Here is a 27132-nt window from a genome sequence, read left to right on the forward strand (position 1 = left end):
GTAATAGCTTAACCAAATCTTATCTGATGGAAAACAAAAGTCCTTCCTGCGTTGATCATTGCAGCCTGAGTTCAGGAATGACAGCTCCGCCCTGCTCCGCCCCGCCCTCGCTCCTGACTCCGCCCCTCCCTCGCGCTTGGGCCGGCTCCTCCTCGCAGTCTGTTCGGCCCTTCCCTTCTGGTCTCCCACTCTTGCTCTTAGCTCCGCCCCGATCCCGCGTTCCGCCCCGCCCCTTTCCTCTTCCGGCCCCGCCTTCGCCCCTCAGAACGTGGGGGCTTGAGGCCCACGCCGTTGGGAGGGGCCCGAGGAAAAACCTCTGAGGTGCCAAGTAGGGAGAGGTCTGTCCTAACGCTAGGCAGTCCCAGATCCCCCCACGGGGCGGGACGAATCTGGAAGTGGCTGCGCTTAGCTTTGCATAACAATACACAGCTTTGCATAACCCACGCAGACAGGCATTTAAAGGCGTCGCCGCCAGCTCCAGACCTCGTTAGTTATCCTTGCGCAGACGCACCTTTTGCAATGATTCCCCTGATGCGAGCTCAGCTCCTGATCGCCCTGGCCTTGCTTCTCGCCGGCCCTGAGGTCCTTGCAAAGTTCTGGAGAAAACAGGTGAGTGCCCCTCTTTTAGGAGGCCTAGCGGGTTGGGATGGAATATGGGGAGTAGCTAGTCCCGTTTCTAGAATTCCTTCTCTGCAGCAGAGCCTCCAAAAGTCACTAACTGTGGGACTCCGAGTGGGTCCTTTTCTTTCTAAAGGGTTTGTTTCCTAACGTGGTTAGAAGCAGCAGCTTTTCTCTACCCTTCAAGGTTCTGTCTGCTGGTCTAATAGTCAAATCGACATGAGACAGATTAACAAGAGAAAATAACCAAATTTACCGGTAATTCCATACTTATACATGTGGGAAACATGCCCAAGTGGCACATCACGGGGAAGCCTGTTCTGAATCCCTTCTCCAGCCTGTGCAGTGAGCGTGGTAAGGCCTTGCTCAGCTCCAGGCTTCCCTGGGAAGGTTTCACCTCACTCCCTTATGAGCTCTACTGCCCTCTTTCCAACCGTCAGAGGGACCTTCTGCCCAACTGGAAGACCAAGGCCCTGCTCCCAGGCCCAGAGACTCAGCCCTGTTTACCTGCCCCATGAAAAGGCCTGGCCCCATCCTTTCTCCTCTGAATTGCTCTGTGGCTCCGCTTGTCCTGATGGGTGGGTGGGCTTGAGATGCCCTCCAAATCGGAGAGTCCACCTTGTGAGCCATGGAGAGGCTCTAACTTCCGAGTTTGCCCTTTCACTTCTCAATCACTCCAAGCTCCAGACCCTTGGGAAAGGGAAGTTCTGTTTAGAGGCGGATTAAGGTCGGTTGAGGCCCTGGGTGCAGAAGAAAATATTTGGCCCCTTAAAAAAGAGAGAGAGACAGGGAAAATAAAAATACATGTTAACCATATTTTTAAATAAATAAAAAATAGTATGTACCATTAATGTTAAAATAGCACATATGAGGCCCTGGCCGGTTAGCTCAGAGGTAGAGCATCAGCCTGGCGTGCAGGAGTCCCGGGTTCGATTACCGGCCAGGGCACACAGGAGAAGCGCCCATCTGCTTCTCCACCCCTCCCCTTCTCCACCCCTCCCCTTCTCCTTCCTCTCTGTCTCTCTTCCTCTCCCACAGCTGAGGCTCCATTGGAGCAAAGTTGGCCCGGGTGCTGAGGATGGCTCTGTGGCCTCTGCCTCAGACGCTAGAATGGCTCTGGTTGCAACAGAGCGACGCCCCAGATGGGCAGAGCATCGCCCCCTGGTGGGCATGCCGGGTCGATCCCGGTCGGGCGCATGCGGGAGTCTATCTGACTGCCTCCCTGTTTCCAATTTCAGAAAAATACAAAAAAATAAATAAATAACATTGCACATATGAAACCAAACTTGGTGTCATTAGAAAAAAAAGTCAAGTTGGCAGGGCTCTTCAGAAGTTGAGGCCCGCGCATGCTGGAGTCTGTCTGACTGTCTCTCCCTGTTTCCAGCTTCAGAAAAATGAAAAAAAAAAAAAAAAAAAAAAAGTTGAGGCCCAGGGAGCGCCCGCTGTTAAATCCGCCTCTGGTTCTGTCATTCTGAGACCTAGAGAAGCTACATAGTTTCATCACCTCTTGGCTGCATACCTGCAAAGAGAAAGGCCCAGCCTGGATCCTCTCCTTCCAACCACTTTGGAAATATTTGATAGCGAGGAATAGTGTGGTGTAGGCAGGGGAAGGTGGGCTAGGACAGAGAGCTGCGAGCCATGGCTTTGTGCCTACCTGTCTCTAATCCATGGCAGGGCCTGTGGGCCCTTCCATCCTTAGTCTCTTCATGTGTCATTTGAGCATGATGCCAACCTGCCTTTCTTGTGGTTGTGGGTGAGGGGAAATGCTCTCAAACAGCAATTTTCAATCTTTTTCACCTCATGGCACACATGAACTAATTATGGATATTCTGTGGCACATCAAAAAAAAAAATTTTTTTTTTTTGCTGATCTAAAAAAATAGGTATAATTTTGATTCATTCACACCAGATGGTGATTGTTGCGTTGGCTGTTGTCGTTTTTTTTAATTTGACCATCTAAGGGAAAAGAGGTCAGTGCCCCTGACTAAACAGTCAGGTATTGCGTGTCTTAAAAAAAAATCTCACGGTACACCCATTGAAAATTGCTGCTCTAAAATCTTAAATAAAATGATATAAGCCATTGGACTTCGCCTCACCCTGCCACCGGGCAGAGACTCTGTTTTGCCTATTGAGTGAAGGAGCTAGGGACTTTGGGCTGCTTCTTCCAGAGGGTTCACAGTTTGTCCGTGAATGTGGGTTGAGAATGTTCCTCTTGGCTCCAGGTCTGACCGCTATGAGGTGGAGTTCCACTAAGGTTCAAGCTTGCCCTACATCCCCATGCTGTGAGTCTTGGCTACGGCTGCCATTCCAGACCATTCCGGAGGGTCTTAGGTCGGCAGTTTTGGATAGGCCTTGAGACATCCTGGAGTTTACCCACTTCACTCAGGCCCATAGTGAAGGATAGGGAACTCACGCAAGATGACACAGCAAATGGCACTTCTGATCCTTATCTGCCATCATCCAGGACTGCTCTGGGCTCATGTGATTCAAAGCCCTGACCCTGAGATCACAGGCCAGAGGAAGTCTGTGGGGTGGGGATGAGTGCTTGAGCATCCAGAACACTGCAGTGCAGCTCCTCCTCTGGCACTAACCAGTCTCAGGGTGCTGGGCTGTGCTGTCAATAACAGGGGAGAATGTCTAGCCCATGCTAGGAATACAGACTGTGATCCTGTACGACTGTCATTTATTGTGCGCATACTATGTGCTAAGCCATGTGCTTTTTTCCCCTACTAACCCTTTTTTGGAGGGGAAATAATTTTAGAATTACAGACAGGTTGCACAGATAGAACAGATCCCACATACTCCTCACTCAGTTTCCCCTAATGTTGACATCTTATCTACCGTGGCGCACTTGTCAAAACTGAGAAGCCAACATTGCTACATTACCATTAATAAAACACTGTACTTTTTGTTTGGATTTTACCAGTTTTTCTGTGAATGCCTCTTTGTATTTCAGAATTCAACCCAGTTACTACATCACATTGTTTGTTGTGTTTCCCGGTCTCCTCTGGTCTGTGATACTTTTTCAGTCAAGTGTTTTCATGGACTTGACAGTTTTGAAGAGTTGTGACCTATACTTTCTGGATACAAACTTCTCCCTCTTCCAGTAGCCCTGTGAGAAGATATAATTATGCCCATTTGCTAGATGAGGGGTAGTGAACCCCAAGAGGGTTCCCTTAGCCATGGTCTCAGCTAGTGAGAGCTGCTGAGACCTGACTTAAACCCGTGCCTGGGATTTGTACCCCTGTTTCTACCTGCACAGCTGTGTCTTTCCCCTCTGCCCTGTGTTGCCCCCCATTTCCTCTTCCTACACGCTGCGATGGCAAATATCTGGTGCCAGGCCTGGCTGTTGGTGGGCATTGCTAATCCATAACACCTCCTTTTCCGGCTGAGGCTGGACTCAGCTGAGAACTCATTGCCACAGAAGCCTCTAGTCAGGCATCTGGAAGCCACCTTGTTACATCTACCCAAGGGCCTGGGAGAGGGGGTTGCTTAGGAGAGGGGAAGGGATTTTTCAGCTCCAACCTGGCACTCTGGATACCTCCTCCAGCCTAGGATCAGTCCTCAATGTCAGTCAGGCTGCCTTAGAATCTGTGAAAGCAACCCCCGCCCCCAAAATGGCTAGTCTTCCTACCTATCCTCCAGCTGAACTCTTAATTCCAGGCACTTGCATTTGACAGTGGCCTCCTAAGTGGTCTCCCCGCTTCCGCCTTGTTCCTCTCCCAGCTGTTCTCAGCCATAAACCAGAGCGTGGCACTCTCCTGCAATGAGGTTCCATTGAGCTTACAGAAAATCCAGCCTTCTGATTATGATCTGTGAGGTCCTATGAGAAATGACCCTGCCACCCCTCCGACCTTGTTGGGTCCCTGTCTACTGCACCTAGCCCAATGGCTTTCTTGTACTGCCGGAGAGAAGCTAAGCTGCTTTCTACGACATGGCTTTTGCACACATGTCCTCTGCCTGGACATTCTTTCTTTCTGTAATTACATGGCTGACTCCTCATCCTACAAGAGTCCCGCTTAAGTATCACTTCCTTATCACTCTATTTAAAAGTATGTCGTTTGTTACTCTCAACCTTACCTTTTGTTTCCCTATGGCACTTGGAAATCATAGTGAGTATAGGGACAGGAGACTAAGTTCCTTAAGAGAAAGCAGGAACATTTCTAATTGTTTACCATGATTAACAACACAGCATTTCGCCCAGGGCCTGTGATCATCACTCCCTACATATTTGTGGGATGAATGTTGAGGGGATGAATTGATTGGTTCCTACCCTGTGTAAGGGGCTGTGGGGCTGTGGGGAACACGGGGATGAATCAGACCCTGTCGTGCCTTAGTCATGGCGCAGTGTTGCATTCCCAGGGACAGAAACCCATTCTAAGAAACTCAAGTAGAGGTATTTATTCCAGGTTTATGAGGAATCTCATGAAACTGGAGGCAAGGAGTGGAGGCTGGGATGGGTAATGGCTGTCATTGAGCGAGCCAGCTCATGCTTTGGGCATGTCATTGTGTTATGAGCTTGACATACACGCTCTCAGCCTTGCCACTGCCCTCTGAGGAAAGTATAGTGCCTCTATTTAAAAGATGTGGAAATTGCGGCTCCAAAGAGGAAACTGGCTTATAGAGTCACATGATATGGTGGCCGAGCTATGATTTCAACCCGTGTCTGTTGATTAAAGCCTTAATTGACCCCATCTCTCACTCCAGAGCCATGCCCTTCACTGCCTATTTAGATAGGGGTGGAGAGGGGGGAGGCGACTCTATTGTTTTCTTTTCCATAGACCCACAGTTCTTGTTCCTTTGTCTGGGTCATGGGTCATGGGTCATGGGTCTCAGAGTTCTGGCTCCATCCCAAAACTGTGACCCAATAACAAGCAAAGCCCAAAGATCTCTGAGTGACTTTGGCTCCGTCTCAATTCCCAAATCAGAGGCAGAGAGGATCTGTCACCTAACCAGATCGAGTTAGGTGTTTCTTTCTGGCCCACTCTGGCTGTAGGGGCATTGATGGTGGGGATCAGCTGGGGCGTGTGGGACTGGTAGGTTTTCCTTCTAAGCTGGGATGTGCATGGGAGGTGTACTGTAAGGTTCTCAGAAAGGGCTGGGAAAGGTGTGAGTGGGTGGACAGGGAGTCTGCATGGTGTAGGAAGTTCGATAGATCATAGACAAGCAGGGTTCTGTGGGATACAGTCAGTGGTTATGTGTAGTTGGAGCAGATGGTGGAATCAGGACCCCTTTTGGAAGGTGTGGAGGAAGAGAAGTGGCTCAGCGGAGGGGAGGAGGGTGACTCAGATGGGGACAGGGCATGAGCAGTGTGATGGGCGTAAGAAAGCCCCGGTTAGGATTGGGAACTTTGTTCATTCCATTGGGATTGTTTATCAACAAGTGACTCACTGGGGATCTTTTCACGTGTCCTATCCCCTTTCTGTATTAACTGCACACCCCTTGAGGGTGGGGTTGGAATGTTAAGTTTTCCGCTGTGTTTTGTGTTCCCTATTGTCCCTGTCCCTGGATTGGGGTGGGGGCGGGGTGTGTGATGGGAATAAGGTCTTGGGCATGGGCTGCAAAGGGTCCAGGTGCTTCCCTTTAAGGAGATCTCAAGACTGGCTGGAGAGGAGTGGGCTGCAGGGAGGGGGAGATCAGAGAAGATATCTACCGGAGGCAGATGTGGTTAGCTTCCTGTTTTGAGTGAGCATCCGGAACACTTGATTCCAGTTCCTCTCCTGGCATTAACCAGTTCACGGTCTGATAGACTGTGCTTTACCGTTGAGCACGCTCTCAGGACATTGCCTGTTGAATCTTTCGCTTCAGTCCTGCCCATGAACTGAGTTGGACAAGTGTTACCCCAGGTTTACAGATGCGCAGTTACAGATGGAACTCAGAGAGGGGAGCCACCTCACCCCAGGTCACACCGTCAGCACCCTGTTCTGTTGATTCTTCTGACCTGTGAGAATTCCTATTGTCAACTTTTCTCTTCTCTTCTTGCTGCCATGATTGACCCTAGTCATTGTGGTTCAATAAGTTTTCCTGGGAGAACTGTGATGAAGGAAAGGATCCTGTGCTGATCAAAACGCTGAGTGTGGAACCTAACCCCATTGCATTTCCTGGGAACGTGACTGTCAGTGCCGAGACCCACACGAGTGTCAACCTCGATTCTCCTCTGAAGGTGAGCCTGAGGGTGGGTGGGGTCGGCCAGGAGCTGGCAGGGGCCTGCAGGACATATGCTCAGGGAACTGAACACTGGAGTCCTGGCATCCCCGAGGAGCAAAGGAGGCAAAGTAGACCTGTACTCAGGTTCATAGACTCTCAGTATCATGATGTCTGAGATTGGGAGGAATCTGATGTCAGCCCCAACAACTTTCTATTGAGGGCACGAATGACTGGTTTCCTCACACCTGGCCAAAAGTGCTCCAGCCTCCTCAACAGGACGGCATAGTGCTCCCTGTTGTCTGACTGCTCGGGTTGGGCAATTTGGTTTTGGTAGTGATGTTATTAATTATAAAACTGACACGTCAGTTAGCAAGTGATATGTAGTCAACTTTAGAAAATGCAAATGGTCAAAATAGGGGTAAAACTAAAAGAGATTATCTGCAATCTCACTACTTTGTGATGAAGAGGTGTAAGCACTTTTAACATTTTAAAACATTCCCCCATATAATCACATATAACACGCCTATTAATTTTTTTTAAATTTTATTTATTTATTTATTTATTCATTTTAGAGAGGAGAGAGAGAGGGAGAGAGAGAGACAGAGAGGAGAGAGAGACAGGGGGGAGGAGCTGGAAGCATCAACTCCCATATGTGCCTTGACCAGGCAAGCCCAGGGTTTTGAACCGGCAACCTCAGCATTTCCAGGTCGACGCTTTATCCACTGCGCCACCACAGGTCAGGCAACACACCTATTAATTTTAATGGTTATATGTGAAAATAAGCAGTTCTCTTTGTAAATGGCCTCCTATAATCTAACTCCTCATGAGATAGTCATTGTTAGTTATTTACATATCTTGTCAGAATTTATTCTGTATTTGTAAATATATGTATTTATACTAGTGGGATTACATGACGTGCTATTAAACTTTTAAATTTTGCATCATGCTATATGTTCCATACCTCTTCCTGTGGCATTTGGCATAGATCTACCTAGTCATTTTTACTTTTTTTATTTGTTGAGAGAGAGAGAGAGAGAGAGAGAGAGAGAGAAAGAGAAATGGACAGGGACAGAGAGACAGGAAGGGAGAGAGATGAGAAGCATCAAGCCAGTGACTTCTTGCTCAAGCCAGCAACCTTTGGGTTCAAGCCAGTGACCAATGGGGTCATGTCTATGATCCAACGTTCAAGCCGGAGATCCTGCATTCAAGCTAGTGAGCCTGTGCTCAAAGCCAGCGACCTCGGGGTTTTGAACCTGGGTCCTCAGCATCCCAGTCTGCTCTATCCACTGTACCACCACCTGGTGAGGCTACCTAATCATTTTTAATGGCAGATATATTCTGTTGTAGATCTGTCATAATTAAATCTAATGTCGGATATTTAGTTTGTTACCAAGGTAGTTTTTTGTTTGTTTTGTTTTTTTGGCTTGGTAAGCAGCTTTGCAAAATTTATCCTTGAAATGCATCTTTTTCTACTTTTCTGATCATCTAGACACAGACCTTTTAGGTCTTTTTTTTTTTTCATTTTTCCAAAGCTGGAAACGGGGAGGCAGTCAGACAGACTCCCGCATGCTCTGGACCGGGATCCACCCAGCATGCCCACCAGGGGGCGATGCTTTGTCCCTCTGGGGCGTCGCTCTGTTGCGTCCAGAGCCATTCTAGCGCCTGAGGCAGAGGCCACAGAGCCATCCCCAGCGCCCGGGCCATCTTTGCTCCAATGGAGCCTTGGCTGCGGGAGGGGAAGAGAGAGACAGAGAGGAAGGAGAGGGGGAGGGGTGGAGAAGCAGATGGGCGCCTCTCCTGTGTGCCCTGGCTGGGAATCAAACCCGGGACTCCTGCACGCCAGGCCGACACTCTACCGCTGTTCCAACCGGCCAGGGCCCTTTTAGGTCTTTTGATACAAATTGCCCAAGTGCCTCCAAATGTTTGAGCCCATTAGTCCTCTAATAAGCAACAATGGATCTAACTTTTTCCACATATTTGTTGACACTGAGAATTTTGTAAAAATCCTTTCCAGTCTTGTATGTCAACTCTAATGAGGTTAAACTTCATTTCATAAGTTTGTTTGCCTTTTGTAGTTACTTTGGGAAAGTCTAGGAAGCAGTGCTACAATTAGTCACTTAACAGTTAGATGACAAATGCATTTCAACTCAAGAGTTAGCTTCAACCAATGGGTGGTGACTACCTAAAGGATTTTAAGACTGTGTGGTTTAGTGAGCGAGGGAAAAATCACATTTGATTATTCATGTCTGTCATGGGCACAGGAAAGGTAAATAGGCAGAGGAGCTAGTATGTTTGCCTTGGAATTGACACTTTTTCAAAACTCTTCACCAGGCCGATTTAATTGTGCAGAAGGAAGTGGCTGGCTTCTGGGTCAAAGTCCCGTGTGTGGAACAAGTCGGTAGCTGTACCTATGAAGACGTCTGTAACCTATTTGACACTTTACTTCCCCCTGGGGAGTCCTGCCCAGAGCCCCTGCACACCTACGGGCTTCCTTGCCACTGTCCCTTCAAAGAAGTAAGTCCTTACGGAGGGAGAACATTGTCCTCATGGCCAGTGAAAAGACGGGGGTTTAGAGAGAAGGGTCCTTGCATTCTCTTCCCGCAGATTTGGATGTCTGTGGGTGGATGCAAATTGGTGTGATCTATCCTGAATTGTTTCTATTTGGGGAGCCTCAGTTTCTCCATCTATGAAATGGGAGACTTGAACTTCGATGTGACCTTCAGCACCCTTTAGCTCTAACATTCCATGTTCTACAGTGCTATGGCAATCTCTAATCTCCTGTGACTCTTAGGAGAATGGGAGGAGGGAGCATTCTTGGTGACAGTCCTAGAGGAGGCTTGAGGGGAGAGTCGCATCATTAGGCTCCCACTGATCTGTGATCCACTGGCTTTTCCACAGGGCAAATACACACTGCCCACGTCTGTTTTCACCCTACCCTACGTGGACCTGCCCAGCTGGCTCAGTACCGGAAACTACCACATCCAGAGCATCCTAAGCAGCGGCGAGAAACATATGGGCTGTTTGAAGATCAATGTGTCTCTAGAGGCCGTATAATGTGGTCCCAGCTACAGCAGAATAAAGTGATGTGAGGAAGGTGTCTCTCTTCCTCTGTCTTGTGTTTGTCAAGGCCAAGTTCCGATTTTCTGTCCTCCTTCAAGGCCCTTTCTACAGTGATGCCATTCCCCTCGCTGAAAATCATTTTGTGCCACTTCCATTTTAGGCGTGGGCAAGTAGCCCTACCCTGAGGTGGGGTGAACTTGGCGGTTCTTGATGGCCCAGGACATCCACCAGGGTGGCTGCTTCATTTTACCCCTTACTCCTACGGCTTGTCTCTCTAAGAGCTTAACTCATTTTCCAAACAGTCAAGGAATAAGAGGAACATGTTTTGTGACTGCAAGTTCAGACTGACCCAGTCTTGCTCTCCTGAATTAACGTTATGATTTTCTCATTAAAATTTTTTTGTCACTAACTTAAAAGCAGAGTATCAACAGTTTTCATTTTACTCCAATCCCCTCGTACAATGAGGGCCTGAAGTAAGAGGTCTCAGTCTCTTCCTCTGTTAACATCTAGGATCAGTTGACACAGTCTTCTAGATTTTTCCTGACAGTGTGGCGTCGTGTATCCGGGAGAGGCAGGACATGGGGTGGGGAGCTTCCTTAGGGGAGAGGGTTAAGAATCCTCTATGTATTTCAGATACTCTATAAGCTCAGGTGCCTACAGGGCCAGGCCTGAGACATAGGAGGACCGCAAGGAACACACGTCTTTCCTTTTTCCTTTTTATAACGGCAGCTGACGCCCGGTCTTGAGTTGGGGATACAATCAGGAATGATAGCGACTGGGGTGAGTTGGAAAGGGCACATTTTGTATGTAGGGCCACTGCTGTCTTAGTATAGCCAGTTATGCCACCTGAGAATGTTGTGGGCTTAGTTTGCCAAATAGTCTCAACTTATTTTTCCTTAGGCAAGCCGGAAATCTAGACTTTTATAGATCTTAACAGTGTTTAAATATTGTTAAGTAATTATTTTTTAAAACTCAGTGCAGGGGCCAAAGGGGCCAAACGGACTTGTCAGTGGGGGAAACTGGCTCCGGGCGGCCAATTTGTGACCTCTGATGTAAGAACATGCATGCTTTGTCCTTTTGGTCTCTCTCTTTTTTTTTTTTTAGATTTTATTTATTAATTTTAAGGTGAGAGAGAGAAGAGGGAGGAGCAGGAAGCATCAACTCCCATTTGTGCCTTGACCAGGCAAGCCCAGGGTTTTGAACCGGCGACCCTCAGTATTCTAGGTTGATGCTTTATCCGCTGTGCCACCACAGGTCAGGCTTGTCCTTTTGGTCTTGAGATAGTTCCTCTGGCCCTGGTTTTCCCCCCACAGGGCCAGATCTGTACTGTCTGATCCAAGCAGTAGGCCCTACAGTGCTGGGGGAGGTAGAAGCAGCCTCTCAGAGCTGCGAACACGGTCGGGAGTGTGGCAGATCCTGAAGAGTTGGACCCACCGGTAGCGGCTGTGGAGCAGGGTTCTAGTGAAGAGAGAGGTGGACCCCTGTCCTGCGCCTGGGTTCATCCATCATCCTGTCCTACATGACAACTCAACTGATCCATGGACCAGCCCTGAATTCTGGGCTCATCTGAAGCCTGGAATGGCAACAGAGTCATGCGCCGCTTAACGTAGATTCATTCTGAGAACTGTGTCATTAGGCAATTCCGTCATTGTGCGAACATCATAGAGTGTTTACACAGCCTTGGCCTCCTGCCCAGCTAGGCTATATGGCAGCCTGCTGCTCCTGAGCTACAAGCCTGTACAGCAAGCTACTGTACTGAATACTGCAGGTAATTGTAACACAATGGCAAGTATTTGTGTATCTAAGCAGAAAAGGTACAGTAAAAATACCATTGTGTTGGCCCCAGCCAGTGGCTCAGTGGATAGACTGTTGGCCCGATGTATGGACATCCTGGGTTTGATTCCTGGTCAGGGCACACAGGAGAAGCAACCATCTGTTTGCCTGCCCTCCCTTCTCTCCCTTTTTCCCTCCTGTAGCCAGTGGCTCAATGGTATAAGTGGACACCCAGGATGGCTCAGTTGGTCTGAGCATGTCAGTCTCAGGCTCTAAAAATAGCTTGGTACTCGAGTATTGGCCCAAGATTGGGGGGATGCTAGGTGGCTCTCAGTCGGGCACATGTGGGAGCCTGCCTTGCTGTCACCCCTCCTCTCACCTAAAAAATAATAAAATACCATTGTGTTTAGGGTAATGTGTAGGATCCAATGATGACTCTGAAGTTACCAAGCAATAGGAATTCCAATAGGAATTCCAGCTCCATTATAATTTTCTGGAACCACCTTTGTACATGTGGTCTGTCATTGACTGAAATGTCATTATTTGGTGCATGACTAAATCTTTTTAACCTGCTGAGTGTTCCTCCTTTGTATTGGCTGTATATTTTTCTATTGATCACATCCCAGAATTTCAGGAGCGTCTGGGGTGGGCTGTTCCTGTTGGAAGGGTTTGCTGCTGTGGTGCAGACGAGCCAAGGCAATTCTACGACTGACTCATTTCCGCCTCGCAAGCTGTTTGCTGTATCTGCTTCAATTGGCCTCATTGCATCCAGCTTCCTTGGTCTGCTCCTTTGCTTTCCAATCGCAAGGTGACTTCTCCGGCCTTTGCTCCCTTCCAGGATCTTTCAGCCTTCTTCTTCCAGTCATTTCTGGATTCACATCCCTGAATTAAATCTCTGGCTCACTCAGCCTTTTTATGCCACACTTGGGTCAACTGCTCCTCCAGGTCTCTGTGAGGAGGGGAGGGAAAAATCTCAAATCCCAGGGCAAAGGAAGGAGACTTTTTAAATAAATGGTGCTGAATCATTTGGAAAAAGTTGAAATTAGATCCATTCTTCACACCATATGCAAGAATTAAACTCCAAATGGAGCCAGGATCTAAATGTAAAAAAAATGAAACCCATACAAATACTAAAAGAAAACATAGGTGAACATCCATAGCCAATAAAAGATTGACATATTTGACTGCATAAAAATAAAAAAGTTTGTCAAGAAGAAAATAAAGACAAAAGATTAATATTCCTATGTTCAAACTCACCCATGATTAGAGAAATGAAAATTGGAGCAATACTGAGATAACATCACCTCTCAGATTGGTGAACAATAAAAAGAACAACACCACACTGTGCCAGGCAAGGCTATAGGGAAATAGCCCTGGCTGGGGAGCCCAGTTGGCTAGAGCCTCATCCCCATATGCCAAGGTTGCGGGTTCAATCCCCAGTCAGGGTACATACAAGAATCAACCAATGAATGCATAAATAAGTGGAAAAACAAATTTATGTTTCTCTCCCTTCCCCTCTCTAAAAGGTTGTTTGTTTTTTTTTTTTGTATTTTTTCTGAAGCTGGAAATGGGGAGAGACAGTCAGACAGACTCCCGCATGCGCCTGACTGGGATCCACCCGGCACGCCCACCAGGGGCGACGCTCTGCCCACCAGGGGGCGATGCTCTGCCCCTCCGGGGCGTCGCTCCTCCGCGACCAGAGCCACTCTAGCGCCTGGGGCAGAGGCCAAGGAGCCATCCCCAGCGCCCGGGCCATCTTTGCTCCAATGGAGCCTCGCTGCGGGAGGGGAAGGGAGAGACAGAGAGGAAGGAGGGGGCAGGGGTGGAGAAGCAAATGGGCGCTTCTCCTATGTGCCCTGGCCGGGAATCAAACCCGGGTCCCCCGCACGCCAGGCCGACGCTCTACCGCTGAGCCAACCGGCCAGGGCCCCCTCTCTAAAAGTTAAGTAAAATTTTTAAAAGGGCAAAAGGAACCTTAAAAATAAAAGGCTATAGGGAAACAGGCGTTCTCATACTAAGTGTCAGCATTTTTAATGGGATACTACAAAGGTAAACACAAGGAACTGCACACAAACACACTGCTTCTGGTGGTGTACCTAAGAAATCTTTGCTTAACCCGAGGCCACTAAAATTTTCTACTGTGTTTTCTTCTAAAAGTTTTATAGTTTTAGGTTATACATTTCGGTTTAAGGTCCAGTTTGAATTGATTTTTTTTTTGTGTGTGTATAATGTACAGTATAGTTCTGATTTTTTTTTCATATGGATATCAAACTTTTGCAGGATCATTTCTTGAAAAGGTGATCCATTTTCCACTACTTTGCCTCTGCACCTTTGTCAAAAATCAGTTGCTAGCAATGGGTAGAGTTTATTTCTGGACTCTCTCTGCTGGTCTGTTGATTTCTTTGTCTATGTTGGCACTAACACCATGCAGTTTTGATTATTGTAGCTTTGGATCAGAGTGTTAGCCTCCAACTTTGTTCTTTTTCTAAGATATTTTGGCTATTCTAGGTCCTTTGTATTTCCATATGAATTTCAAAAATCAGCTAGTTAATTTATCAAAAAATAACCTGCTGAATTTGGTAAAAATTGACCACCTAACCATAATGAGTCTTCTGAGCAATGAACAAGGTATATCTCTCAATCTATTTAGGTCTTAATTTCTTTTTTTTTTTTTTTTTTTTTGTATTTTTCTGAAGTTGGAAACGGGGAGGCAGTCAGACAGACTCCCGCATACGCCCAACTGGGATCCACCCGGCACGCCCACCAGGGGGCGATGCTCTGCCCATCCGGGCGTCTCTCTGCCACGACCAGAGCCACTCTAGTGCCTGGGGCAGAGGCCACAAAGCCATCCCCAGCGCCTGGGCCATCCTTTGCTCCAACGGAGCCTCAGCTGCGGGAGGGGAAGAGAGAGACAGAGAGGAAGGAGAGGGGGAGGGGTAGAGAAGCAGATGGGCGCTACTCCTGTGTGCCCTGGCCGGGGATCGAACCCGGGACTTCCACACGCCAGGCCGACGCTCTACCACTGAGCCAACTGGCCAGGGCTGGTCTTAATTTCTTTTAGCAATTTGTGATTGTTCTCCACTAGTAGGGAGAAATACAATTGAACTTCATATACTGAACTTGTATCCTGAGGCTTTGTAAACTCAATTGGTAGCAGTTTTGTAGATTCCATTGGATTTCCTACATTGGAAGTCAATGTTGCCTTCATACGAAGATAGTTGTACTCCTACCTTTTTAGTCTGGATGTCTTTTATTTCTTTTTATTGCCCAGTCTAGACATCTGGTACAATAATGACTAGATTTGTGGGAGCGAACATCTGTTTTGTTTCTGATCTTACAGGAAAGCAAGCAGTCTTTACCCATCAAGTATGTTATGAGCTGTAGGTTTTTCACAGATGCCCTTTACCCGTTGTGAACATTCCCTCCTATTCCTAGTTGCTGGGAGCTTTATATTAGGAATATACATTTGCTTTTGCCAAATTCTTTTCTGTGTCTATTGGGATGATAATATATATATATTTCCTTTTAGTTGCTATGTGAATTAGATTGATTTTTCAAATATTAAGCCAACCTTGAATTCCTAGGATGAATCCCACTTAAATGATGTATTATCCTAACGTATTGTTGAATTTGATTTACTAAGATTTGTTTAAAATTTTTACGTCTATGTTCATGAAGGGTTTTGTTCTGAGGCTTTATTTTCCTGTAATGTTTTTGTCTGGTTTGGTTCATATAGTGTTTTTAATCCATTTCCTTTTACTGAAAAACCATAAATATACATATACAGAGGTACATTTTGCAGTGTTTGAAGGCATCAAGAATTTTATTCTAGATGAATCATAATTTAACCTACTGTTATCATTTTCAACTTCTTAAACTTATAAATAACAAACTCCCCATTTGCATAAATTTTTGCAAACACAAAAGATTCTTAAGATAAATTCCCAGAAGTGAACTAAGTGGCTCAGAGGGCTACATGTTTTAAGACTTATCTATTGTAAAATTGTCCTTCAGAAAAACCATAATAATGTATTCTCCCCTCTACAGAGTACGAGATGTTTCTCAAAACTCTTGCCACAACTAAATATTATTTTTAAAAGTAGGTCAGTAGTCCTTACAAATGACAAAATCCCTTCCCCCGCACAAATGTCTCAGCCTTTCTCGCCTAATGAGCTTTCAGTGGCTTTAAGACATCTGGGAAGGGAATAAGATAGGTAGATAAATGATTGATAGATAGACAGAAAGATAGATGATGCCCTTCTAGGTAGGAAAGTCACCATAATGATGAAAGATAATTAAAAGATTTGTTTTTATCCTTAACCTATTTCTGTTATTCCCATATCTCCAGGGAAACAGGGTAACTTGCTGATGGAAAAGCAATTTTTACACATGTGGTTAAAAGATAATTAATTTCTTTTTTCACTTTCAGAATGTCAGAGCAGAAAAAGCCCAAAATAACCAATTAGTTCAATCCTTTATGACATCGATGGAAAATAGACAGAGAGAGGGAGGAATTTGCCCAAGATCCCATCGGAATAAGGGGCAGAGCCAATGGTCAGACAAGATCACTGCTAAGTTCTATTTTGTTCTGTCTGTGATTCTTCCACTTAGAATAATATCTAAATAGAAAACCCTCTTCTGCAACATACACTTTTCTAAAGCTAATGCTTTAAGGGAAGCTACTGCCCCAGGGAGAAAACAATTGCTTTTGCATTTACAAATATGTGTGGTCTAGCCTGACCAGGTGGCGCAGTGGATACAGCGTCGGACTGGGATGCAGAGGACCCAGGTTTGAGACCCAGAGGTCGCCAGCTTGAGCGCGGGCTCATCTGGTTTGAGCAAGGCTCACCAGCTTGGACCCAAGGTCGCTGGCTCGAGCAAGGGGTCACTCGGTCTGCTGTAGCCCCCTGGTCAAGGCACATATGAGATCAATCAATGAACAAAAAGGAACTGCAACAAAAAATTGATGTTTCTCATCTGTCTCCCTTCCTGTCTGTCTGTCCCTATCTGTCTCTTTCTCTGATACTCTCTCTGTCTCTGCCACATACACACACACACAAAATATATATATATATAATATATAAATATATGTAATATGTATGTATATTTATATATATGGTCTATTTCCAGGGATACCATGGGCAAATGGCAACCCTTTTTCCATTAAACAAGGCTGACAGTATGAATGGTTGAATGAGGTTTTGGTTAGGAGGCACAAAAGACCTCCAAAAATATACAAAACAAAACAAAAAAGGCACAGCCTGAGAAGTATCAGTACTGACTTGTGTCATTTACATTTCTCTTGGAAAAATAAAGAAACCACTAATTAATATAGAGATGTTGGGGTGTGATGACTGTTAAGTAACATCCACAGTGGAAGTCAATCTGGGGATGGGAAGAGGGAGAGCTATCAGAATAAAAATAGATAGTGATGTGCATAGACACCTGTGGAGTTGCCTATGGAATGTCTGGAGGGTTGGACGAACTCCTGGAGGGCTTGGTATGTTCCAAATACACACCCCAAAAGGCCCAGGATGCTGATCATGATGTCCTTTGCAATGGTGGCACAGTTCATGTCTTCATGGTAAAAGGTGATGAGCTCCAGGAGGGGCGGGATGATGAGGGCCAGGGCACTGCTGCTCATGGAGGTCACCAAGGAGATGATCAGGTCCAGGCGGGGAATGAGGATGGCTGAGACACCTGCAGGGAGAGAAGAAATACAGTTACTGAATATTCCTACAAGAAGGGAGCTCAGAAGTAAACCATTTCTTTGAAGGCTTATAATTCCACAGATGCCTGGTAAGCAATTCTAGAGAGGATGGGGAAGAAACCCACTGTGGACTTGAGTAGTAGGTCAGGTACTGTGGTTTTGGACTCCTGCCTCTTTTAATCCCCAAGACACCGTATGTTCCCATGTATAAGATGCACTTTAATTTTAGGGCCTGAAATTTGAAAAAAAAATATTAAGGTTGTTGAACTCAAGTATTATTCATCATAAAATTCATACAACTCCTCATCCGTGCAAAAAAGTGGGAAATACAGGTTAAAAAAAACAAACACCCTATAACCACTGTATAAGACACACCCAGTTTTTAGACCCCAAATTTTTCGAAATAGAGTGCATGTTATACATGGGGAAATACGGTAGATGCTTTCCTTTCATGTTTTATTAGATTTTTTTTTTTTGTTTTATTAGATTTTTTCACATATAATCTTTATTGGAAAGGTCCCTCTACCACTTGTCTATTATAACCTTCTCTTTGTAGAGATGGGGACATCTAGAACTCTAGAGAGAACTGAACATGCCCAAGGTCACAGCTGAAATGAGAATCCATTCACATGCCCAATGTAAGGCCCTTTTCTCTTTCCTGGGCTGCCTCCCATTTTTAAGAAAGAACCTGGTCCACCATAGGTACTCAATAAAGGCTTGAATCTTACCCGGACACTGAATCTACAGTGAATTTGTACTGACTTAGATATATAACTGCTGTCCAGAAGCAAGGATATAAAAAATGAGAGATGGCTCATGGCCATCAGAATTTCAACCACTTCTTTTCATAGTCTCACAAGGATCTAGATAGTTAAGGAGGACATAAAACATAAAGACAGCATTAGGCTCTCTCTCCTCATCTCTTCCATTAACACTCAGATCTCCATATTTTATGTATATGATGAACATATAGCATGCATTTTTCCAGGGGAATCCAATTTTGATAATGTTTGAATGAATAAATATACAACTTATGTGATTCAACTCTCTACATTCTATGATTTCCCTATGAACGAATTAGGGAAAACCTGTTCTGGAAAGCACCCTTGCTAGTTTGCTGGATCTTTTTTTTTTTTTTTTTTTTTAAATAAATTTTTATTTTAATGGGGTGACATCTATAAATCAGGGTACATACATTCAAAGAAAACATTTCCAGGTTATCTTGTCATTTAGTTCTGTTGCATACCCATCACCCGAAGAGAGATCGTCCCCCACCACCCTCCATCCAGTTCAGTCTGTACCCCCTCCCCCTCCCCCTCCTTCCCTCCCCCCACCCCCCGTAACCACCACACTCCCGTCCATGCCTCTTAGTCTCGCTTCTATGTCCCACCAATGTATGGAATCTTGCAGTTCCTGTTTTTTTCTGATTTGCCCATTTCACCCCACACAATGCTACCAAGACTCCACCATTCCACTGCAAGTGATCCGATGTCATCATTTCTCCTAGCTGAATAGTATACCATGGTGTATATGTGCCCCATCTTCTTCATCCAGTCCTCTATTTTTTTTTACAGTGATTAAAAGCCTTTAAGCAAACTCTTGGCCAATACTGCAAGAATCCCTAAAAGAGTAGTGTCCTTAACATGTTCACCAAGTCCAAGTTGGCCCCATCACCATGCCAAATCCCTGAAAAATGCAACCCAACCACAGTTCAGTCTGTTAGGAGCTGTCACAGGGAGCAGGAGTCCAGGAAAGTTCCCCACAGGAAAAGTCCACATGGCACTGGAATTGTTGTCACCATTCTATACTTTGCAGCTCATGTCCAAGTCCCAATGACCGCTGCTTCTAGCTGGTAATGATTCAGGTAGACGTTTGCTGGATCTTGAAGAAAACAGCACCTCGTTGTGAAACTGCTCCACCACATCCAATGAGAGAATGAGAGAGATTCATAGACTCGCATGGCTGAGAATCCATCATCCCTCTGATGGGATGGTCCCCGTCCATAGCATTCCTTCATCAGATGTTTAATAAATTGCCTAACCCTTTGAGTAGTACAAACGTTCATGTACGTCCTCGTGCCTCCTGACCATCCAAAGTACGATCGTAACAAAAATTTTTATTTTAAAAATGTGTAAGGCAACATAAAAAAAAAGGCAAATGTATGTTCTTCTTATTTCCATAAATTGGTTATCAAACAAACATGATTTTAAGTTAATAAAACTGTAACTGTAACTAATTTAATTTTTTGAAAAAAAACACACAACTCACTCCCAGGGGTCAGCGAGCATGAAAAAAACTCACTACTCAAAGGATTAAGGGGTTCAGAGAAAAATCAGTGTCTGTTCTCCAAGAAAACTCACAGTGGCAAGGAAGTTCTAAAGCAAAGTTGGCTGGAAGGTGCCCTAGAAGGGTCAGATCCGGTCATGTCAACCCCACTGCTCAGAGCCCTTCCGTGGCTCTCCATGGCCTGATCCCCTTAGGGCCCTGCACATTCTCTGGCTTCATGTTTTATCACTCCCCACTGTTTTTAGTTTTCCAAAGAGGTCAGATGTAAATACTTGTCTCCGATCTGTGCAGAGCCTGCCCCTACACATGGTACACTTTTCACTCTTCCACATACATCTTATTTATCTTTTAGGTCTGAACTGAAATAGCACTCCGCTGGAGAGAATTCCCTGACCTGAGTAAGGCTAAGTTACAGGGCCTTCTTATCTGCTCTTAGGGTATTCTGTTTTTATCATCTTCACCATTAGGTGGTACATCTTTATGTGCTGTAATTACTTTCCTGCATAGATTCCCCACTCGACTGTAAGTGTTGGGAGGGCAGGAGCCCGTCTTCTTCATTATTCTTTATTGTGTCCCTAGTGCCTACCACAATGTCAAGCATATAGTAGGTACTCAACAAACAACTGTTGAAAGAATAAAGGGTGACAAAACTGACAGGTGAATAAAGGAAGAGAAAGTGGTCATTCAGCATATACCAGAAGCAGGACATGCTATTAGGTCAGCTGTCTCTAGAGATGCCTTCCCTGATCCCCAGTGACCTGAACTACTCAGTTTTTCTCTTCAACTAACACCCTCCCTATTAGGAAGGATCTCAAAACAATATATCAACAGGTTCTTGATGTGGTACAGACTGGAAACTATACCACACCTTACACCAAGCAGGTGCGCTGTTTCTGCTCATAGAACTCTAGTCATGTGCATATAACATCTTTTTTTTTCTTCTTTTTCTTTTTTTGTATTTTTCTGAAGCTGGAAACGGGGAGGCAGTCAGACAGACTCCCACATGCGCCTGACCGGGATCCACCCAGCACGCCCACCAGGGGGCGATGCTCTGCCCATCTGGGGCATTTCTCTGCCCCAACCAGAGCCATTCTAGCACCTGAGGCAGAGGCCATAGAGCCATCCTCAGCGCCCGGGCCAACTTTGCTCCAATGGAGCCTTGGCTGCGGGAGGGGAAGAGAGAGACAGAGAGGAAGGAGAGGGGAGGGGTGGAGAAGCAGATGGGCGCTTCTCCTGTGTGCCCTGGCCGGGAATCAAGCCCGGGACTCCTGCACACCAGGCCGACGCTCTACCACTGAGCCAACTGGCCAGGGCTACCATATAACATCTTATAGCATGTTCTGCTGGGCTGCCCCTGACCCTGAACTGAGCCTGGGTTCCCTCAACTTTAAACTTGGGCTTGTGGAACCTGTAAGACTCACTTGGCTCTCTCCCTCTTTCACAATAATCCCAGATGGTTGAGGACAGATACAGAGAAGTTGCCCAATTCCTCCTTCCTCCAGTAACACATCCCTAGTTCTTTCGTCATTCCTCATGGGACACCTTTTCTGATTTTCTTTCTCTGATGTGTTTTGAGAAAGAATCCCCCAGTCCTGTTCATGATGGTTCCAAACATCTACTTTAGTGCTTAATGTAGATTGAGACTGAATAAATGAGTGGACAGAAGCAGGAGGGGAGGAAGAAAGGGAGGGAAAGAAGAGAGTAAACCCCAAAAGTGACCTGCAAGACCTTGACAAATCTGCCCTTTGGGGGTTTTCCCTACAGTTAAACACAACTTTATGTTAGTGGACTTGACCCTAATTTATGATAGGAAGGAATATGGCTCATTGGGAAACACAGATCTTGGTGTTACATGACCTACATTCAAATCCTAGCTTTGTCACATGATTTGAGCATGTTACATGAATTGTCTGAGCCACAGTTTCCTCAGTTGGTAATGTTACATTGCTAGGCTCTCATGAGTGATAGATAATAGTGAATGCATGATACTTCTTCCTCCCATAAACCAGCTAATCTATGCCTTCTATGTGTGGGCAGTAGAGAGTACTATAATATCGACTACATGGTAATTCTGTTAAGCCCACTTTTTCAGGTGGAAAGTTGAGGTTCAGGGAGGTAAAGTATCTTGCACAAGCTCATGAAGAGGGCAAGTGGTAGAGCCAGCGATAGAGGGGGAAATGCCAGTACGGCTCCCAGACACAGCTTTGGGCAGTGGGCGCCCTTTTATCCTACTCACAGGTCAGACAGACCAAGGCTGTGCGAACAGACAGCTCTGCAAACAGTGCCCAGCTCTCTGGCACCTGGGAGACGACAAAGGGAATGATGATCTCGGCTGGGACATGGAACTGGAGGGCGTAGGTGAAGAAAATGCCGATGGAGTACATCAACTTGACTGACTGGTACAGCCTGCAGACAGACGGATAGGATGTGAAGTGAGACATGGTTCCTGGACAGGGCCATGTAGAATTCACTCACTGCTCCGAAGCGGGCACTTGTCCCTGAGCTACAGAACTGGCGAATTCCATTGAGTCAGGCTGAACCCGCCATCAGAGCCACCTGGGAAGCTTATTTAAAGTGCACATCCCTAGAGATTCTTATTCAACAGGTTTGTGGCTCAGAAATCTGTTCCTCTTTTCTTTTAGTTTTTTTAAAAGGTTTATCTGCATAGAGCAAAATTCATCACACTAAATCATACAGTGAAAGACCTCTCTTTTACCCTTGATTCCCAGTCTGCAGTTCCCTTTCCATGGGCAATCCCTCTAACAGTTTTCCTATAGCCCTTCCAGAAATAATCAGTGGATCTACAAGCTTATACAGATCGTACGTACGTATGTACGTGCATATGTACACACACGGTTGCATCCTATATATACCATTGAGCTCTGCTTTTCTTCTTCATTAAATATTCCTTGGACATTGTTCCCTATCAGTACACACAGATCTGGTACTTCTATTTAACAGCTGCTTAGTATTCCAATTGCATGGATATACTGTAGCTTTTTAACCAGTCCCCAATTAATGGATAGTTAGATTAGTTCTAGTATTTTGCCAGTAGATAATGCTGCCAAGACTATCCTGGTACATATATCTCTGTACATGTAGTATATAACTGCAGAAGTGAAAATGCTAGGTAAAAATATACATATGTGATTCAAACTTGTGTTAGCTGTTGACATGGCGTTCACGCATGGTCCTGGCTCATTGGAGGCTTGTTTCCCACATTCTTGCCAAAACGGTGTGTGAACGCATGCTGCTCTTTGCCATTGGGTTTGTTTTTTAATTGCCATTTTGTTATTATGAAAGAGATATAGCATTTTTTCAAATACAAAAAATGCTATTTTTGGATTTATCAGTGATCTGTGCCATTATGACCATTTTTTCTTGGTTGTTGGTCTCTTTCTTATTAGGGAGGGATCTTTGTTTATCCCCTCTCTACGGCTGCTCTGGAGAAGCTCATGACCAGCCAAGTTTAGAGCAGTTGTGAAATCCTCACGGCATCTGATGCCCGTGTTTTCCAACTGAGGCCCCAGATGGAAAGTGTCCTGTCAAGGGTAGCCAGAGGCGGCCAGAACTGCCCAAAATAACAACAGCTTATTAGGGTGCTCTCTGTCCTATGTAAAATAAGTCACAACTTCCAAGAAATTTATTATCTTATCTAGTCATTACCACTGTACAGTGAGAGGAGTGGGGCTGGTGATAATTTTCTCATTTTCCAGCTGTGGCCGTGTGGAAAATGAATGCCTCACCATCCTAGTCACTCCGAAAGACCCAGGGTATGGGGGCACATAACATGATAACAGATAACACTCAGGGAGTGCTTGCTATGTGCCAGGCCCTCTCCTAAGCCCTTCATGTATATTGAACTAATTAATCCTCACAATCACTCCCTGAGATAGCGTGGAAGCCATCTGCACTGTTCAACAAATATTTCCAGTTCTTCCAAGCACATGGCAGAATTAAACTTCCCTGCCCCTTGGAGTGAGGTGTGGCCATGCAGTTTGCTTTGACTGATGAAGGGCTAGCAAAAGAGATGTCTGCTTTAGCAGCTTCATGGTGGAGGGCATGAGTCATGTGTGCTCTGCCATGGCAACCAACAACATTTCAGGGAGTGGCTCTTCCATCAGTCTGAGCCCTGGGGTGGGGATGCTGTAGCCATCCCATAATGGACATGTAGCGTGAGCATATGTTTAAGCATTTGTGTGTATTCAGCCAGAGAGATTTCGGAGTTGTTTATTATTGGAGCATAACTTTGTCTATCCTGACTGATACAATCCAGCGTCAGGATTGCCCTCATTTTATAGAGGATGGAAATGAGGTCCGTAAGATTGGGGAGCTTGTCCAAGGTCATACAAAAGCCAGGATGCAAATTCCTTACTCAGCTTTAGAACTTGTGCCCCCAAGCACATCGCTCTACTGCCTGCTAAGTCACTATGTACCCAGTACTGTCAGAATAATGAGAATAGCTAACACTCGATGAGTTCTATGTGTCGGCCCCCCAACTGTTTCCTGGATGAATGAATGAATGAATGTATAAATGAGTGAATGAGTGAATGTAAGAACTCCAGGCCAAATTCCAATGGCGGCATAGCCATGGCAGCCTGGGTTCCTTTGTAGAATCAGGGGCCCGAGTAGCAGTCCACTTGCAGGACCCTCAATCACTGCTGTGGAGTTATACTTTTTCTTGTTGCTGTTCCTGTTTTAGGGTCTTTGAACTGGAGAGTGAGACAGATTCAATTTCAATTTCTCACAAACCATATGAACTCGGGAGTGTTACTTACTTCTCCAATACCAACTTCTTCATCTATTAAATGGAACTGATAAGAATGCTAACTCAGCCTGACCAGGCGGTGGCGCAGTGGGTAGTGTCAGACTGGGATGCGGAAGGACCCAGGTTTGAGACCCTGAGGTTGCCAGCCTGAGCGCAGGCTCTTCTGGCTGGAGCAAAAAAAAAAAAAGCTCACCAGCTTCGCTGGCTCAAGCAAGGGGTTACTCAGTCCGCTGAAGGCCTGCGGTCAAGGCATATATGAGAAAGCAATCAATGAACAACTAAAGTGTCGCAACGAAAAACTGATGATTGATGCTTCTCATCTCTCTCCGTTTTTGTCTCTCTGTCCCTATCTATCCCTCTCTCTGACTCTCTCTGTCCTTGTAAAACAAACAAACAAACAAAAAGAATGCTAACTCATAGAGCTATTGTGAGAATTAAATGAAGTAATGCACAGTGCCTGGATTATCAGATTGTCCTATTATAATGCAAACATTAGCAGTGAATATGTGTTGCTAATGATAATCCAAGGGACTGCCACATTCTGTTGCTAAAACTCAGAGCTGGTGACCACCCCTTCCCCACCCCGGTCGCAGGGATGTACCAGCAATTGGGCAGGTTGAGAGTGATGCTGGCCTGGGTGTTTGACCCGAACTTCATGTAGCCAAGTGTCCCCAGGCAGATGAAGAGGACGATGACAAGGGACATCCCCAAGTACAGAACTAAAGAAAACTGCTGTGGACGCTTCATCTGGTTTTTGAGAGGCAGAACCTGGTGGTGAAAGGACGTTGTGAAGGAAAAGGTATAAAGGGGCCCTGGCTGGTTGGCACAGCGGTAGAGTGTCAGTGGAAGTTCCGGTGTGTGGAAGTTCCGGGGTCGATTCTTGGCCAGGGCACACCGGAGAAGCAACCATCTTCTCCACCCTTCCCCCTCTCCTTTCTCTCTCTCTCTTCCCCTCCCTTGGCCAGGGCTTCACTGGAGCAAAGTTGGCCAGGACGCTGAGGGTGGCTCCATGACTTCCGCCTCAGGCACTAAAATGGCTCGGATTACAGCAGAGCAATGCCCCAGAGGGGCCGAGCATCGCTCCCAGGTGGGCATGCTGGGTGGATCCCTGTTGGGCACATGCGGGAGTCTCCCCCCTTCTTACTTTGGAAAAATGCCAGCTACAACAAAAAAAGGGTAGGAACAAGTTCCCCACAAGTACAGACACTGTTTTCCTGGAAGTCGCGGCTCAGGAAGGGGCCTCGCCACATGGCCACACCCCCTCTCAATTTTCCCCATGCTCTGTATTGCCAAGAGTGCTCTCCTCCTGCGCCAGGGCTGATGAGCAAATTCTCACTTGGTCTTCCCAGCTTAGTGGGTGCTCCGAGAATGGGTCCTGACATTCCCGTCCGCCAAGATCAAGTTCTGCGCTTTTCATAAATACTATGATTTGCTCACCTGGGACAATGACTGGCCACCCTAGAGAGCACTAGGGACCATTCTCTCAAACCCCATGTCAATCTTACCATACCCACGCCTTCAAACGTGAAGACGGCTGTACCGAAGAACAGCAGAAAGGTGTCCCATCTTGCCATTAAGGGTAGATTGCTGGTATCGGGAACCTCCTGAAAGTAAGGAGAAGAAGGGCATTGGCTTTGCCGTGGCGCTAAAATCACTGCCTGGTGGAAAGCTGGGTTCTGCCTGACATCGACAGAGACAGTGTTAAGAGCGGCACCCGGGAGATAGTAGAGTTGGTCAGCCTTCTCGGCTTTTATTATTTATTTATTTATTTTTAATTGAATGTATTGGGATGGCACTGGTTAATATAATTATACAGGTTTCAGGAGCTCAATTCTACAACCCTTCCCTGTACACCGTATTGTGTGTATATACCCCACCCCCAGTCTTTTTTTTTTTTTTTTCCGAAGTTGGAAACGGGGAGGCAGTCAGACAGACTCCCGCATGTGCCCGACCGGGATCCACCCGGCATGCCCACCAGGGGGCGTCGCTCTGCAGCAATCAGAGCCATTCTAGTGCCTGAGGCAGAGGCCACAGAGCCATCCTCAGTGCCCGGACAAACTTTGCTCCAATGGAGCCTTGGCTGCGGGAGGGGAAGAGAAAGACAGAGAGGAAGGAGAGGGGGAAGGGTGGAGAAGCAGATGGGTGCTTCTCCTGTGTGCCCTGGCCGGGAATTGAACCCCGGACTCGTGCACGCCAGGCCAACGCTCTACCACTGAGCCAACCGGCCAGGGCCTACCCCACCCCCAGTCTTGACTTTGTCTATCACTATTTATCCCCTTATACTCTCTACCCCCTACAATCACCACACTGTTGTCCATGTCCAAGCCTCCTCATCTTCTAAGAAGATTTTTATCTTTATTGTGATAAAATGCACATGGCATAAAACTTACAATTTAAACCATTTTTAAGTGTATGGTTCCGTGGTATTAAGTACATCCACATTGTTGTGCAACCAACATCACTGTCCATCTCCAAAATTGTTTCATCATCCCAAACTGAAACTCCATCCCCATTAATAACTCCCCATTATCTAGCCCACAGGTAACCCTTCGTCTACTTCCTATCTCTATGAATTTGACTATTCTAGTGACATCATACCATACTTGTCTTTTTGTGATGGTTTATTTCTCCTAGCATAATGTCTTTAAGGTTGACTCATGCTATAGCATAGATCAGAATTTCCTTCCTTTTTTAAGGCTAAATAGTATTTCATTGTAGATAGTATTTAACATTATTTGATTATCCACTCCTCCGTTGATGGACATTTGGGT

General features: G+C 46.0%; 2 protein-coding genes across 2 annotated transcripts in view; one reads left to right on the forward strand and one right to left on the reverse strand.

The window, feature by feature from the left end:
- Positions 1-244: 244 nt before the first annotated feature.
- GM2A (ganglioside GM2 activator) lies at positions 245-9861 on the forward strand. Its single transcript, XM_066342418.1, has 4 exons — positions 245-609; positions 6619-6780; positions 9096-9278; positions 9663-9861. Exons 1-4 carry the CDS (start codon positions 520-522, stop codon positions 9816-9818), a joined length of 591 nt encoding a protein of 196 aa, XP_066198515.1. The 5' UTR covers positions 245-519; the 3' UTR covers positions 9819-9861.
- A 7146-nt stretch (positions 9862-17007) lies between these two features.
- SLC36A3 (solute carrier family 36 member 3) overlaps positions 17008-27132 on the reverse strand; it is a 28904-nt gene continuing 18779 nt past the window's right edge. Inside the window, exons 7-10 of the mRNA XM_066343707.1 lie at positions 25867-25965; positions 24963-25129; positions 21830-21999; positions 17008-17297 (exon numbers count right to left, since the gene is read on the reverse strand). Of these exons, the coding sequence (XP_066199804.1) occupies positions 17008-17297; positions 21830-21999; positions 24963-25129; positions 25867-25965 (726 nt within the window). The remainder of the gene's footprint in view (positions 17298-21829; positions 22000-24962; positions 25130-25866; positions 25966-27132) is intronic.

This window comes from Saccopteryx leptura, chromosome 6 (assembly GCF_036850995.1).
Source record: "Saccopteryx leptura isolate mSacLep1 chromosome 6, mSacLep1_pri_phased_curated, whole genome shotgun sequence".
Taxonomy (NCBI): domain Eukaryota; kingdom Metazoa; phylum Chordata; class Mammalia; order Chiroptera; family Emballonuridae; genus Saccopteryx; species Saccopteryx leptura.

Coding starts and splice junctions, on each gene's coding strand:
- GM2A (XM_066342418.1), top strand. CDS start 520: ATGATTCCCCTGATGCGAGCTCAGCTCCTGATCGCCCTGGCCTTGCTT. Junction 610..6,618: donor CAAAGTTCTGGAGAAAACAG/GTGAGTGCCCCT, acceptor GATTGACCCTAG/TCATTGTGGTTCAATAAGTT. Junction 6,781..9,095: donor ACCTCGATTCTCCTCTGAAG/GTGAGCCTGAGG, acceptor ACTCTTCACCAG/GCCGATTTAATTGTGCAGAA.